This window comes from Cryptotermes secundus, unplaced genomic scaffold (assembly GCF_002891405.2).
Source record: "Cryptotermes secundus unplaced genomic scaffold, Csec_1.0 scaffold330, whole genome shotgun sequence".
Classification (NCBI taxonomy): domain Eukaryota; kingdom Metazoa; phylum Arthropoda; class Insecta; order Blattodea; family Kalotermitidae; genus Cryptotermes; species Cryptotermes secundus.
Genome location: NW_019734317.1, coordinates 694,786 through 712,602, shown reverse-complemented (window position 1 = coordinate 712,602; position 17,817 = coordinate 694,786). Strand labels below are relative to the sequence as shown.

General features: G+C 39.3%; 1 protein-coding gene across 6 annotated transcripts in view; it reads left to right on the top strand.

Moving 5' to 3' along the window:
* LOC111868554 (serine/threonine-protein kinase minibrain) overlaps positions 1 to 17,817 on the top strand; it is a 281,954-nt gene that overhangs the window by 225,562 nt on the left and 38,575 nt on the right. For all 6 annotated transcript variants that reach the window (XM_023859305.2, XM_023859304.2, XM_033753084.1 and 3 more), the window contains exons 6-7: positions 936 to 1,222; positions 2,295 to 2,441. In XM_023859305.2, the coding sequence (XP_023715073.1) occupies positions 936 to 1,222; positions 2,295 to 2,441 (434 nt within the window). The remainder of the gene's footprint in view (positions 1 to 935; positions 1,223 to 2,294; positions 2,442 to 17,817) is intronic.

Sequence of the window (17,817 nt, the reverse complement as noted above, 5' to 3'; positions counted from 1 at the left end):
ACAGGTACCTCTCGTTTTTGTTATCCCTCAAGTTTCCTGTCCAGTGAGGTCGGCTTCTCATCTTGATGTGCCTCCATTTCTTGGCAGGCCAGCATCTCATCGTGGTTGTCGTTCCCCCATTTGTCTGTCATGGTGGCCATCTCCTCTCGCCATGCTTTCATTTCGGCCTGTCTGTCATCCTCCAGTTTGGCTAGTAGTTTGTTTGTGGCCTGTCTTCATCTCCTTCAGCAGGAGTTCCATCATCTGCTGTGAGTCCATTCTAGCTCGTGTGTAAGTCCAATCTTTTAAATTAGTCTCAGAATCCTAACTGATCCCACTTCTGACACCAGTTGTCCCGTGTTGGGTATGTCATGCGACAAATAACTTCACATGGGTCTCAGATTCAGCGAATCTTTATTTGACACTCAATCTTACACACCTTACAATTGTTATCACTTCAACTGTATTCTGTGGCGGCTATCTTTCAACTGTCTTGTTGCTGTCTGTAGCTCTCGGCTTATATAGGTGTTCTACGGACTCATTAGAGGACACCCCTCGCCAAGGTTTGATTTTGCGTGTTTGGCAATCTGTTGCTTCAGGAATGCTCTTTATACACTGGTAACGAGTTTCGTCTCATCTGTTCTTACTCAACGTTGTTCATCTCTGGGGAAACGCTGCTTCGTTGGTTCTGCAATTCCTATGCAATGGCCCACTGTTATTACGTTACCATGGAAGTATCTACTTCAAACATGTTACAGTATGTTATGCAGAATATGGAAGAGAGCAGAGTTCTGTTTAATCCCACAAGAGGGCTTAGTATTTAATTTATATAAATGCTGATACTAGTAAAATCTCTGAAACATATGAGAGAAAAATGAGGAAGCTGGGAAGCCTAAAGAAACCTATAGATACATTTTATCAAGGACAATGTATGAGTTTGTTATTTTGTGTTCTAGTGAAACTGAAGCGACACTTCATGTGGCGCAATCATCTGTGTCTAGTCTTCGAACTGCTGTCATACAATTTGTATGACTTGCTGCGCAACACCAACTTTCGGGGCGTGTCTCTGAACCTGACACGCAAGTTTGCACAGCAGCTATGCACGGCCTTGCTGTTCCTGTCCACGCCTGAGCTCAACATTATTCATTGTGACCTCAAGCCAGAAAATATTCTCTTATGCAATCCCAAGAGATCAGCTATCAAAATTGTTGATTTTGGTAGTTCATGTCAACTGGGACAGAGGGTAAGTTCAGAAATATCACTACAAATATTAATCATGTTATTATAATCTGCTAATAAGTACTTTGAGCAGGAAACTCCATAAAAATAGTATCTGCTTACTGCAGGGAATTGTTTAAGTCACTGCTAGTATAACATGTTGAAAGCTCCTATGTACATGGCACTTAAAAGTATGCATTTTTCCTTTGTGTTTCCAAGTGGCGTCTATTGAAGAGTTAATTTAATCATTGATTTGATAGATTGATGGATGAATGGATGGGTAGGCTTGGTTAAGTGGCTGGTGGATAAATGAATGGACTGACTGACAGACAAGACAGATTTTTCCCTCTGATAATAACTTTATTAATAACAAAATATAATAATAGTGTGTGTTAGGAATCACAAACTACAAGACTGTGGGTTGCAACTAATAGGTGGATGGAGTACAATGTAGCCTTGTTAGATAGACTGACAGACAGATGGGTAGATATATTTTTAAATAGACAGGTAGTTATGTTAAGAAAAATATAAATTTTACGATGGATATTCCCCGTTACAAACTTTGAATGCTGTGTATTGCGGCTGAGACAGTGATATAGTCAGATGAGGTTACATACTTAATGCTCATTGTCACTGAACACCACCTTTCCTTTGTTAATTTCTCTGGATATTTGTTTGTACAGCCAGTACTTGTTGAGCTGCCCCATATTATAGATAGATGAATAGGACAGTGTTCCTTTCTGTTTATACCATACCAACATTGGCATAGCATTAAGTCATTTTATTTTTTATTTATTTATTTATTTTTTGAAATTGTGGTTATCATATGGAATTATATCCTGTCTAAATGGAGTTGTGAGAGGGTTAAGTCTGTGTGAACCAAGCATCTGTCGTAACCTATGACCAACACAAGCTTTCGACTGGAAAAGACATTGATGCATATTTCAATTCCTCAAAACTTGTACTGTAAGCATGTAAACCATGTGGCAAGTAAATGTTGGATAAGACCAGGCTGATTTCTTTGACTCTTTCCTACGCAACTTTGATTTTGGAATAGAATGATATGTGGATATTTAGAAGGCAATTTCTTTATTTAGATATACCAGTACATCCAATCAAGGTTCTACCGATCACCTGAAGTTCTTCTGGGCATCCCATATGACCTAGCCATTGACATGTGGAGTCTAGGATGTATTCTGGTGGAAATGCACACTGGGGAACCTTTGTTCAGTGGTGCCAATGAGGTAGGATATGATGAAGAGAAATGTTATACTTGTGATAAAATATAAATGCCTTAAAGAAAGAATCAGAATTTCTATTACATTAATGAGTACTTAGTCAGTACTGTGAGTACCTCAGATCCAACTTTGTTCCAGTGTTTTCAAACTGCTGTGCACAACTGCAGGTGGACTGTGTGAAGTAATTCACAGCGTATGGGTTAAAGTAATATAAATTTTTTTTATTTTTTTTTTTTATAACATACAGGAAGTAAGATGTTTTTGATTAAATCGTTTATGTTGGTCGCAAAAAGATGCTGAAAGAGGAGTGTAACATGCAGAGTCATATTATTGTTCTCATTTTCCTATGCATGACATGAACATGCATGCCCATATTACTCAGTTTGAAATAATGATTTGCTTGAATTAGAATAAATAGCTATTCACTAATTAAACTTCATTTTCTCACATAATTGTTGAAAGGAATACAAAGACTGTGGTGTATGTTTTAATTTTATGTTTCAACAGACATTAAATATTAGTCTATGCTGTATGTAATTCTATATTGAGCCGATCACAGTGGCCACATTTTAAGGCATGAACAGTCTTCATCTGCTGGAACGCTGGAGTTGGTTTGAATCCCGCTCGAAGCAGTGATGTCCGTTTGCATTTATTCTGTGTTTGTGTTCTTTTGTGTATAGGCAGAGGCCTTGCCATGGGCTGATCCCCTGTCCAAGGAGTCCTACCAACTGTGTTTAGGGTTAAGAAACTGAAAAGTGACCAAGACCCAACAAAGGGCTGTAGAGCCATAGATAGATAGATGGTAGATGGATAATTCTATATTGAGGCATCCTGTTGTGATATGTTATGCCTAGCTGTTAGGTATACACACTGTGATAAGTGATATTATTTAAAAATAACCAGAGACTTACATTTTAAGGTTGTTTATAATAATGTACATGAACTAACTACTTGATTGTACTGTGGGGTTGAATGATGGTTAGGCATAGTCAAAACATGTAGTTCCCATATGTTTGGTATGTTGTAAATAACATTGAAATGTTAAGTTTAGGAGTGTAATTTTTTAAAAATAACCTGTGTTGTGTAAGATGGAAGTGTGCCTTTTGGCATGTTAAATGCTACTTGACGCTAAGTCTGTTGTTTGTAGTTTTAGGTCCCTTCATAAAATTTGTCAGTCACCTATCATTGCTTGATATTTTAGTTAGACAAAATGTAGTATACTGTAATTGTCTTATCAGTAGGGCTGCTACTAGCAGGTGTTTCTGATGTGCACAGTAAGGGTGGCCTTCCTATATGAAAAAAAAAAGACACTGCCACTGAACATTAAACAATGCTGTTTTTTTATTTTATTTTTTTAAGTTTGTTATTTAATGATGCTGACAGTGTCAGGACTATATAAAGTCACTGGTAGGGTTGTTAGTGGAATGATTGTTGAATTTTGTCTTTTAAGTAGTTTTGTATGAATAATTATATATCTTTAGTTTACTAATTGAATGAAAATATATAGCAAATCAGTGTAATGAACATGAAGTAAGCAGATCACTTTTTTTATAACCAACAGTTAATTTGATTTTCCTTATGGATGGTACTTGTTACTTTGCACAGTAGCCTATGAAAGTGCTGTATTACTGTTACAATTTTTGTTTGCATTTATTCGCCATTTATTATTCAGTGTTTTTGCATGTAATATTCTCATAAGTTTGAATTATCCAAAAATCGATTGTCTTCTTACTAATTCAAGAAAGACAAAGAAGTGAGAAATATAACAGCATCTTCAGATGTAAGTACAGGTTCCGCAGTTGAAATCACTGACAGTTTTGAAAAGAACATGACCAGCTCAAGTTAATGAACATTATTTGAAGTGTGGTTTTAAGAGTTAGGCATATAAAAATAAAATCCAAGCCTCATTGTATGACTTGTAAAAGGTTATTGGCAAGTTTCAGTCATTCTTCTGCTTTTAATGGTAGAAACCTGCTGCCGCTGTATCTTATTGCATATTTGTGGCATAATAGAAAATATTGCATCTAATTACTGAAAAATTATTCCTCCAACTTGAATGAATATGGTGCATGTAGTTTTTTGAAGAGATTTATCATCAGCTTTGTGGTTTCAGTCAGATGGTCTATTCTACCACCTTTTGAACTTAGTCGTTCTGCCTCCTGTGTGTTCTTAGTTGATACTCCCATGCTGTGTTTGACGTCCCTGCAGCTTGCATTTTCATCATATGATCTTTACAGTTATTTCCATATTGTGTGAAATCGCACAATGCTTTGTACTCCTAGTTTTGCTTTTACATGTTCATTGCATTATTTAAATGCCAAGTAGTGTAGTCCTGCTGTTCTCATGTTCCACATTTCAGCTGCTAGCAGGCAGAGCTGTGTTTGCTGCCAGCTTCATGCTAGTTTCTTGCTTAGCTTTTTCTTCAGTTCTGAAGATGGAAGAGATATATTCCTCCTAAAAGTTGGCTGACTTTCAGTAGTCTACACAGCATTATATCCCAGAAGATGGAGTTCTTCTCTGATCTCTTTTACATGTCATCTACTGTGAAATGGTCTGCACCATGTATAGCTGTACTGCTAACAGTCCACATGGATGTAGGCTGCAATCATTCAGAGTTAATGAAGTCAGATGGAACCAAAGAATATGTAACTAGTCCAGCTGATATGGCATTTTTTGTTAATTTACCACATTATTGTAGAGCTACTGCAAATGATGTTGCTTTGCAGCAAGTTAGTGACTCTTGTACAATTGATGGAACTACTGGAAAGATCAGGTGTGGAAATCTCATTAGTTTTTTCTTTTTTACTTAGAATATGTTTTTCTTTTAGCAGTTGACTTCCTCAGATAATTTTAGCACTAGTTCAATGAAATTCTCAACTAAATTACTGGTTCAGACACCAGTGAGACAGTCAGTCTTCATCTGAATGCTGATCATCCTTCATTTTTGGGAAGATGAACTGTGTTTTAGAAGACAACATTTTATTAATTATTTCAGATGTAGACATGGATATTAGATTGTGAATAGGTGTCACTTGTATGTGGGCTCACTTAGTGTAGTAGTAGCAGTAGCAGTAGCAGTAGCAGTAGCAGTAGTAGTAGTGGTGGTGGTGACAGTACTCAGCAGTAGTAGTAATATACTCAGTTTACTGAGGGAAGAAGGATGTGTCATCATTTATGATGCAGACCGTTACATCATAATCATCAGAAAATTGCTAGATTCTGTTTTCAGCACACGTCAGTATTCATGCTCCAGTGGGAAGTTCAGACATACATACACAGGACTTTTTGTCTCTAAAGTTGCCTATACAAGATATGATGTACATGCTCTGTTCAGAAAGTTGTGGAACTTTTGAAATAGTGTGCCAACTCGATGACTTAGCAAAGTCAAGTAAGTTGTGCTGCCTAGTGGCATGCTTCCTAATTATCATCCTCTTTGCTGCATCATCCTGCTGTGGTTAGTCCTTGCCCTAGAGCTATTTGTTTACATGCGTGTCGAGTGTGTCTTGTGATATTTGTGGTGGCTGATATTCATGAGCAGTGTATTAACATTAAATTTTGCTTCAAACTAGGTAAGACGTTTATGGTGATCAGTGCATGAGCCATACACATTGTTGTGAATGGTTTAAGTGATTTAAGGATGGTTGGCAGTCAGCATATGATGAGATGCGTTTGGGGCAGCCCTCATTGTCACATGACAATGCTCCTGTTGTGCAAGTTCATGAAATCATGTATTCATATCATTTGCTAATGTGGGAAATAGCAGAAGAGTGCAATGTATCTATAGCATCGTGTCATGACATTCTTACTGTAAAACTAGAAATGCGTTGGGTAGTTTCGAAGTTTGTTCCACCACTTCTGACACAGGATCAGAGACACATTTGCGTTGCCATATGTCAGGAGCTTTTGGATCATACTAGCGGGGATGAAAACTTTCTGGAAATATTTATAACCAGCAATGAAACATCGATTTATGGAATATGGATAGGTGTGTTATGCTGTGTTGAAGACATAGAGAATGTGTTTCATAAGGTAGTATCCTTAAGATGCGACCTGCTTACTAGTTAATATAGTCCAAAATTGTTAAGCAGCCATGTTTTTTAAGGTCTTGTTCAGAAGTTTACAAACAAAATTTGATACGTGGGTAGGCTGAAAAGCAATGCACACATGCTTGTAGAGTGCAAACAAAAACAAATAGCAAGATCGGGCAAAAAGTACCTTAAAGTACAATTCTTAAGTTTCAAAAGCATATATTTATTTTTCAACATAGTCACCGTTAAGGCTAACACATTTCTCCCAACATGTAACAAGTTTTTTCATTCCGTCACTGAAAAATTCTTCCGACTTTTCTCGAATCCAGGACTTGACAGCTGCCATCACCTCATCGTCCGAGGTGTAATGATTACCCTTGAGGTCTCTCTTGAGTAGAGGGAAAAAATAAAATCGCGAGGCGCAAGATAGGGGGAATAAGGAGGGTGTGGAATCGGTTCAAACTTCAGGTTTCGCAGAGCCTCTTCAGTTGCGCGCGAGGTGTGTGGACGAGCGTTGTCATGTTGCAAGATTATTGGCGCCAGGCTGCCTCTAACACGACAAACTCGACGCCAGAGGTATTTTAGAGTCTGTATGTGCTGAGAAGAATTTACCGTTGCCGCTCGTTCCAGAAAATCGGTCACTTAAACTTGGTGAGCATCCCAAAACACAGTCAAAAGAATTTTTTTGGCGGATGGTTGTGTTTTGAACACTTTCGCCTGAGGAGAAGACAGATGTCGATATTCAGCGCTCTGTCTTTTCTCTTCCGGGTTGTAACGATGGACCCATGACTCATCCCCCGTCACAATATTCAAAAGAAAGTCATCTCCTTCGTCACGGTAGCACTGCAAAAGTTGCTCGCAGCATTCCAATTGACGCTGTTTGTTCTCGTCTGTGAGACGGCATGGTACCCATCGTGCACAGATTTTATGGTATCCCAATTGTTCAATAATGAAGCCGACATGTTCCTCGGATATTCCAATATGGTTAGCGATAAGCTTTTGAGTGATTTGCTGGTCATTTTGAATCAAATCATCGATGAGTTTGCGATGAGTATCGTCTGTGGCAGTGATCGGACGTCCGCTGCGTGTTTCATCAACAATTATGGCTTTTCCAGGCTCGCATCCACGAAATTTTATTACCCATCAATTTACAGTAGACCTATCAACAGCATCATCACCATAAACAGCCTTTAAACGACGAATCTCAGTAGGAGTCACTTTTTCAGCAGTTAAAAATTTGATAACAGCACGCTGTTTAACTTGCGTTGACATAGCACTAGAACACGTCTCCATACTTCCGCTTCTCGAAATACACTGGATGAACGCAACGACCTCAAACCTGCGCATGCGTATTGAGGGGGAATGTTACTTCCACATGTCACCTGGCGCGCTTCTGAAGGTCATTTCGTTTGCGCTCTACAAGCATGTGTTCATTACTTTTCAGCCTACCTACGTACATCCGTTCCATTGGTTCCCTGTACCAAAACTTTTTAAATACTAATCTTCTCTCTGAAGGTGACTTGTGTGCAGAAAGTTCTTGTTTACAAAATTTGGTTTGAGACAGACATTGACTGTTAATGTATCATATGTATGTATCAGCTGTAGGCCTGAAGTTTTACTGCATCCTTAATGGAGACTCATATACCGTCATTTGTGTGTATGCTACCAGTCCATAACTAATGCCCTTTGAACAGTGTAAACCCAAAAGTTTTTAACATATAGATTTTGTTTATAGATTCTCTGAATTGCAAAATGTGTTAGAATATGTAATATTCATTTGTCTGTTATATAGAGTAATGCGGGTTTTACTTTTAGGATTGCTGGTATGTCATGCATGATTGATGACTGGACATGGATCCCAGTAATGTGTACTGTAGTTTCTGTCATATGAAGAAAGTTGTGATATAGTGCATTCAATTTGCTTTTGTTACTTTTTCTCAGGTCTGCATTATTCATCAAATGTTGGCTAATATATACATGGTGGTAGACAAAATAATGGAAACACTAAGAAATTGAGGAATAGAATTTTTTGTGTTGGCTACATTGAAAGAACTGCAGGTAGCAGCACTCAATGTTCTTTTTCCATTTGTTTACACTCTGTAGTGCTTGTGTAAGTGCATTAGCGATTGTATTGAGTGACAGTCGACGTGAAAAAGTAAAAAAAAAAATAATAAACCTGTCTGATTTTGAAAGAGGACAGGTCATTGTTGCACTTTTAGCTAGAGTGTCTATGACAATAATTGCGACTTTATTAGGTGTATTGAGAGCGGTATTTTCTGAGATTATGTTGATATATATGAATTGTGGGAAGACAGCATCAGCATAGAGGACCAGTGGGCGAATATCAGCATTGACAGAAAGGGACTGTGGTACATTTTGAAGGATTATTTGGAAAAATCACAGAACTGCTGCAGCACAAGTGACAGCAGAACTGAATATTCATCTTGACCATTTCCACAAAAACTGTTAAATGTGAGCATCACAAATGCAACATCCACGGTAGGCCTGCAGTTGCTAAATGCCTGATTACTGAATGTAATATTTACTCCATAAGTAATGGTGTCATGACCAGACAACTGGAAGTATGTGCATGATCCTTCACACTGTTCTTTACATCAAGAAGAGTTTATGTTTGAAGATGACCCAAAGAAGCTTACAATCTGGAATGCCTGGTTGCAACGGTGAAACATGGGAGAGATTCTGTGACGGTTTGGGCAGCAGTATTGTGGTACAGTATTCTGTTGGTCCCATTATTACCCTACATTGCCGAACTACTGCAAAGGAGTACGTGGACAGGTTGGGTAATCAGGTGCATCCCATGATCCAGACATTATTTCCAAACAACAGTGCAGTTTTCCAAGATGACAGTGTTAGTTCACTTTTCCAAGATGACCATGTCCCCATTCACAGCTGGAACTGTTCAGTCAAGGTTTGATGAGCATGAAGGTGAACTTCAACATCTTCCCTGGCCAGCACAATCGCCAGATGTGAACATCACTGAACCACTCTGGTTAGTTTTGAAGACCAGAATGAGAAACAGATTTGCACCTCCAACCTCTCTAAAGCAAGTTGAAGAACTTCTTCAAGAATGGTATAAAATTCCGCTAGAGACTGTTCAAAACTTGTAGAAGTCAATTCCAAGAAGGACTGCAGCTGTATTGAAGGCATATTAATAAAGAAATATGTACAGTATGTATGTATTATGGGAGGGGGTGGGTTCCCCCATGCACTTAGACCAGTTATTGGTCCATTGTGCATACCCCTTTTTAATTTCTACTGTCGCCATACCCTGCCAGTAACGGTGCGTGCCATCAGCCCCCGTAGAGCCAACAAGGTCAGCCCCCGGTACCTTGATGCTTCCCCCATCCACCAGAGGCATTGCAGACTACTTGGGCAGGAAAGGGCCTGTAATTTAGCTCAGAGGTCTCCTAAAGACATGAGGTTCTTTTACGTGCCGTAAATCTACCACATGGGACACACAGCTTAAAGTCCCTCCCAGAGGACTTGTTCCCTGAATTTTTCCACCCTTAAAAATTCCACAACCTCCGACAGGTTTGAACCCGCGTACCTTGAGTCATGAGGTGGTAACGTTACCCCTAGATTACGGAGGCCGCTAATATGTACAGTATCTGTCGTGTCATTAATATTCCAACATGTGAATTTTTCTTTGAAACTGATTGTTTATGTCAGATTCTGCATCCTTAACTAGGGAAGCCACTTAGGCAAGAAATAAATTATTTTGTATGATTTGAAATCAAAATAATGAAGAATTATTGGAACATAAACTATGATTTGATGAAAAATGTTCAAAATCATTAGCTGAGAAATGTGAGGCATGAAACTAAAGGACATTTCAGAAACAATGAATTTGAATATTTGAGAGACAAAATTAATGAGCTTGAAATAAACAGTAAGAACAAAATTTTTGAGGCTTGTGTAAGTATGGAGTCATAAAAGATATAAGCAGGGTTAGTGACCGAGAACTAACCTGGAATAGGATGAGTGCTGATGTGTGTGCAAATTCCAAATACATTTTGAACTGCTGTCTGTTATTCAGTGTATGTGAGATTAATGGTGTTATGCAGCCTGAAATTCATGCAGAGCCATTAACATCTGAATATAATTCTTTTGAGGTTGAGATTACTGTTGAAAACCTGATGAGGTAACAGTCTCAGGTAGTGGTCACATTTTCATAGAATTGTTCATTGCAGTAGGTAAAACACTACCTTGTGATGTCAACAGAAGTTAATAATTCTCTTTGGAACAAGAGCATGGCATGGGAGGAATTTATTATTTTATAAAACTGACTGTAGTAATTATTATGGCATATTTATGCCATGCAGGAATTGTTGAGTCACAGATCTATAAACATGGATATTATGCAACAATAAGGAAAGCTGTGTTTTTTCCATGCCGAGCCAAGCCCAGCTGCACTTGCTACTCAGCCTTGCAGTAAACATCTGTCGGCAGCATTGCCTAGCAATGCTTCTGTAAACAGCGATTATGCAACAGAGGGCAAGCTGCATTTTCCGCTTGTCCAATTGAGAATTTATAGGAGAATATAAAGTCGGCAGTGAAGACTTATTGTGTGACTTCAAGACTATGTGTGCGATGGTGCAGTGATACTGGAAGTGTAATTGGAAGATCTTAGCTGTAATATTTGCAGTGATTTGAGTGCTAGTTTCTGTGCTGAGATCTGTTGCTAGGAGACAACTAGTAGAGACTGAGAATCCTTGTGCGTGAGCAGTGGTGAAGTGGAATGTGTGTAAATCAGCCAAAACTCTGTAATTTGAGTGTAATTAAAAGATTGTATAACCAAGCTGCTAATAAATCCAATAATCCGAACTAGACCCCGTCATTTCATCACACGTACCCCACTACACATAACATTATCTGGGAATATTACTTACTGACCACATACAAACTTTTACCCAATTTTGTCTCAAAACTCTCTCAAGATGAAATTACTGGGACTCGTGAGTGTAGATCTTAAAGTAACAGATAAACAGTTGATCACATTTTCTGCATTTGTTATATACTGCAGAAGAAAAATTGGAGTACAATGGGACTTCCATATAACCGTCCAGCCCTTACGTTAGTGCCATCTCCTCTCTTACTGTCCTTTTGGCCCCTTGGTTGCTGGTTGCAGCTGCTCCTCTAGCCGTTCCCTCTCACCTGTTGTTACTTCAAGTTTGCAGGTTGCTGCTGCGTCCTTCTTACGCAGTTCTGCTTCCCTTTTTGTTGTTATTGTTGTTGTTGTGGATAATTGTTTGCGGGATATGGGTTACATGAATGCTGGGCGCCAGCAAGCTTACTGTAAAGGCTTACTTTCCAGGAAAAAAGGGGGATGAACCAGAAACTACAGGTGATAGGTACTGCATTCGCACTAGAGCGATGAGATTCTGCCTCAGGGTGCATACGGGCCTCGCGTTAGCAGGAGAGATAAGAGTGTTTATAGCTAGGCACTACCATACACTGTTTAATGAGCACTTTTTGATATACAGGTAACAGCACTTGTCCTTAACCCCTTAGACAAACTTGAAATCACTCAAACTTTTGCGCCTGGATCCCTGGATAGTTATTTAGTGACTGCTATTGAGCACAACACATAGAAGTGATTACACTTTCACTTAAACTTTTAAGCCAAATTAAGATTCACACCAATTTTGTTTGCGTCTAATTAATTTTGCAGAGTTATTCAGAGATTGTTCCAGTAACACACTTAACCTTAAAGAGCTGAAAGACACCATATGGGGACCTTTAAAGTGCCTTATGGCACTGTATGGTGACTCGCAGTCCACGCATGCGCACAGTGTTTTAAAATCTAATTTTAAGATAGAAATTCTTGTTCTACTTATATTATTTTTGGACACCAGCTTTATAAGGAGACTGTCTTCCCGCCTGCGTCATCTAACTGAATGTTTCCTTCATGTGAAACTGTTGGAAACATCCGGAAATGCAGAGTCCAACGTCGCACTTCACACATTTTGTCCGGATGTAACTTCGTTTCCTATGCGAAGAGCACACACACGACATCTCAATCTCGAAGTAGAGGAAGTCGGCCAGTGATGTCGAGAGGCCCCCTCTAATTGAGATATCGCCGATGACACAGCAGGAGGTGGACCCCTTGCAGCATGTTCCAGCATGTTGCGCACAAGGGCGAGATGAAATTCTCTGTGTGACAGTTTCACGCCACAGGATGACAACAGGATGAAACTGTTCAGAATCGTCATATCCAGGAAATGGAAAAATAGTTTATTTGTCCATTTCCAGGTCCGACGACTGATGCTATAACTGTTTGCCATTCTGTCCTCTTTGTCGACATAACCCATGTGCGTGTTGTAATCGGCAACAATTGCTGGCTTGATGGCATTTCCATGCTCATCACAGAAACTGCCTTCTGCTGCAGGACAGTGCATGTTTGTCAGTATGTAAACATCATGTTTGTCCTTCCAAACTATTGCTGTCGAGTTCTGTCTCACCCTAACACGAATGTCACCTTTCTTCAGTCGAAATTGTCTTCGTCGAAAATCGTCAGGCAAGCCCTTCCAATTAGGTCTGACTGTCCCACAGCACGTTATGTCCTTTGTCATCAGTTCCTCAAACAAGTCTGGTGATGAAAAGAAATTGTCCATGTACAGTTTGTGACCTACGCCCTCAATACATCTGCATAGGTCCCTAACTGTAGCATGTGTCGCTGTCACGTCTTGGTTGGCACGTGTCCTGTCTTTTCCTAGGTAAACTTTCATGTCATAAGTATACCCAGCAGCGTCACAAATTTTGAAGATTTTGATTCCGAAATGTTTGTGTTTCTTAGGAATGTACTGCCTAAAAACCACCTTCCCTTTGAATTTAACAATTATCTCGTCTATGGCCAAATGTTCGGAAGGGTTATAATATTTTTCATATGTGTCATTGAGAGTGTCGAAGATGGTGCAAATTTTCCATAGTCAGTCATAACTGTTGGCATTCCTGTCAGTTTCTTTATTGTTGTCTGCAAAATGAAGAAAACGAAGAATGTGTAGAAAACGGTCGCGTTTCATTGTGCTAGAGTAGAAAGGTGTGGCAAATTGTTCTGCAGTCGACCAGTAGTCCTTTAGTGTGTCTCTAATGTCATGTCCCATTTGAATGATTATTCCTATAAACAGAAACATCTCGGAATCGGTCACGTCAGGCTGCGTCTTGAAGTTTGTCTAGGTACTGGTGGTAGTACCTATTCGTCTCTTCCACCAGCAGAAGGATAATCCCTGCGAAGTAGAGCATGAAAATGTAGAAAGGAGTGGAATCCTTATTTACGTGTGGAGCTTCATTGGTATTTAACCCCACAGCTCCACCGGAATAATTATTCACATGCCTCCTGTCATGCTGGTGTGGTGGTGCCCAGGTTGCCGACGAAGATGATGGGTCTTCATCGGCTTCAATTTCTGAATCTCTTTCTTCCTCTCCGATCTCTGAGTCATCTGTAGCACAGTTAGAATCTGTATCATTGAGCATCTGGCTCTCAATTTCATCTTCTTCCAAGCGAAACAAGGCCATGGTGGATGTCTTATTCACTACACAATGCGTGCTATGCTTGGAAGTTCTGGCAGTACTGTTTCTACAGTTTGGAGAACTGTATCGCTGCTGTGTGGCTCCTCTCAGATATAAACAGTCTGAGTGTGTCAAGGACAGAATAGGATATAGCTTTGTCCACACTTGTGTATACAGAAAGGGTCCAGTCACTTGGAATGTGCTTTATAAACATAAACTTCCAACCCACTTGTCAGATAAGATGGTATGAGAGTACGAATGATGTCAGCAGCAGGCATTTGTACAGCAGAAACGTTTTGTGCAGAAACTGTATGCATATTTGTGAACACGTTCGAAATTGAGTGGATTTTTTTTTTGGAATCAGTGTAACAATTTTTACAGATTCTAAAATCTGTACATTACAATATATGAATCTATATTCTTTCTAGATAAAAGCAGCATTTATTTCGTTTGTTTATCACAAAAATTGCAGAAATCACAGCATTTTCAGTAACATGATTACAATTTTTATTACTCTACAATGGCGGGCATTTAAATTAACTCCAGCCCGCGGCCATTACCGGAATTTAAATGGCCCGTCTCTTAAAGGTTAAACATAATTTTGTTTTTAACTTTGACTTTGGAACCAAGCTGCCAGTGATGCTAATTTTTCGGCTGTACACTTACAGAGTTGTTCAGAGACTGCTTTTGCAGACTGACTCTGCTTTGAAGCAAGAAATCTTCACAGCTTAAACTCCGCCTCCAGGTTACCACCCTAATTACGGCTGATTGGAACAATTGGGAGTTAACCATAATTCTCACTGCTCCAATCACCTAGCTTTAGTTTGGGACTTTGGACCTTAAAGTCCTAACGTCATTTTTGACAGCTGCTTGAAAAATTATACCAGTAGCGTGGGTTGCTGGCCTTCCCACTTTTGACTTAGGGGGTTCAAAACCTGTCAAGTGTAACTTTACCAAAGGATCCCGCCAGTCAACTTTCGAACTGAATTTCCAGGAAAACTCTGCGGGGTGCTTCCTGCCTGGTCTTGTAGGAGTGAAGCAGACCCTATTCTTGAAACCAAGAAGCGGGTTAAGTCACCCTTGAATGTTCCTTACTACATCCTATGCGTAATTACTATAAAAAGAAATCTTGCTTACAAATAAAGCTGGCGGTGTCAGTGATACGGCTACATGCATTAGTTATAAACTTCAAGGAAACCTATTATTCAGTTATGAGTAGGAACCGGATTTTTATGCCCTAATAATACCTTAAATATGTATGCATTTATGCATGAAAGACTTCCAAAATATGCACTAAAATATGCACATAAAAATATATACCAAATATTAAAATTGATTTTACATTATTTTAAGAACAACAAATCAGTATTTAAGTTCATTTTATGTAATCACTGAATGATTCACTTGCAATAAAAAAGCTATACTTAAATATAAATCATGCAACAAAGCCAACATATTTCATTACAGATTTAAGAAACCAATGGTACTCACATTTAGCTCTTTGAACTTCCAACTTCTCTTCTGTTGCAGTTCACAATTACTAAATGTTTTAGGTTTTCCATAGTTAGTCGCCTCCTGTCGTCTCGTAAGATGTCCTTATAGCAGGAAAAAACTTCTTTCCACCTCACAGGAACTTGGGGCGCATGTACAAAAGCTGCTGTTTGCTCCACTGTTAGTGATATTTTACTTGGCAGTTCAGTTCGTTTACTGGCTAAAATTTCTTCAATTTCACAAATTTGTTTATATCCTGGATTTTTTTAAAGAATGCTGTGTACTTTTTCCTTTACTACTTCACCAACTCTTCCAGGAACCGAATTCGATTTCGAAACAGTGGTTTTAAAAACACTTAACGACTGACACAAAGTAGTATTGCTATTGCTTGCCTCCAGTGAGGAAATGGCGGATGGAAGATGAGAGAAGTGAGCAGATATATAGGAAAGATTCGTTTCTAGTTCGGCGTTTTTTAGTACATCTTGGGCAATTTGAATTGATGCTGCACTTTTGGGAACAAATGTATTCACAACATTCCTAACCGTTTCTAAATATTCGGTATAATAACTTGCTGCACACAGCCATGTTCCCCAGCGCGTTAAAATTGGTTCTGGCGGAAGTGGAACGCTCGGTGCTACTGCTTTAAAGGCGTCTTTTCTGTGTGGTGCTTTAACAAATACCTTCTTCACAGAAGACACCAACTTATCAACAAGCGGAAAATTTGCACGAATTGTTTCTGCAACACGGTGCAACCCATGAGCAAGGCAAGTCAAATGTGTCATATTTGGAAATATAACTTCAAGAGCAGTCCCGACTTCCATCTTATAACTTGCGGCATGAGCCACAAAGAGGAATACGTGCTCATACTGAATGCCATTCGGCCATAGTAAAGTCATGGAATTGATAAAAGTTTTGGAAACTGCGGAGCTATTTGTGGTTTCAAATTGCTCTTTCGCAAGAAGATATGTGGTAGATTGTTCATTCTTATTAAGGGATCCAACTATACAATTTGCAATAAACCGTCCCTCACAATCTTGTGTTTCGTCGATTCATAACCACACAAAATTATCTTGAATCTTATCTCTAATGCTTTCAATTGTAAGATTGTAACACCGCTTCATGTAATTTTTGCGCACAGTAGATTCATCCGGCACTTTGCAATGTGTGTACTTCTCTGTGAAGTTTCTCAGAGTAGGATTGGCCAGTTTCCACAGCGGAATATCTGCCGCTATAAAGGCTTCGCATAAATCAAAGGAAAACTGAAAAACTATTATTAGAGAATTCACTAAGCAATTTTTGAACAGGAGCACTTTTCGTGGAGTTAATTATAATATTCTCTTTGTGTATATTAGTGTTCAAATGCTGAAGCACCTGAAAGCGTTTTTCACAACCAACTGTTTTCTCACACGCTCGGCAATAAAGAATTTCGTTATCCGTACTTATCATCTCTCCTTCGAACTCCCGCTGATACAGCTCTAATTTAGTTTTCTGACTTACTTTCACTTTCGGCATGACTACAGAACACTAAACAAACTTAACTACAGACTAGTCACCACTAATGTGAATGGCCCCCAGCTTCAAATGAAGAAGCGTAACGAACCTCATGGAGACTTCGGAAAAAAGTAAGTGAAGTCCCTTATCAGCTGAATAGTATTACGTTGATAGCGGCTACATGCGAACGCTTCCGACTGATCTCTTCACGGCCACTTTGATGGTACGCGGATGAGGCAAGTTATGAGTAGAGGGATCGGGGGAGTCCCGTCCTGGGTATTGCATCAGAAACATGAATCATGACGAAATGTTGAGTCGGAACACTAGCCGTCCGACTAACAGCAAACATAATTGCAGGGCACCTTTTATTAACCTTACTAGGAAATAATGGACCAACAATCACACAATCTCTTCTAGNGTCACCACTAATGTGAATGGCCCCCAGCTTCAAATGAAGAAGCGTAACGAACCTCATGGAGACTTCGGAAAAAAGTAAGTGAAGTCCCTTATCAGCTGAATAGTATTACGTTGATAGCGGCTACATGCGAACGCTTCCGACTGATCTCTTCACGGCCACTTTGATGGTACGCGGATGAGGCAAGTTATGAGTAGAGGGATCGGGGGAGTCCCGTCCTGGGTATTGCATCAGAAACATGAATCATGACGAAATGTTGAGTCGGAACACTAGCCGTCCGACTAACAGCAAACATAATTGCAGGGCACCTTTTATTAACCTTACTAGGAAATAATGGACCAACAATCACACAATCTCTTCTAGGAGTATTAATTCTCGCAGTCTAATACGGGAAAGAGAAATTGTATACACACGACCATTATTGAAA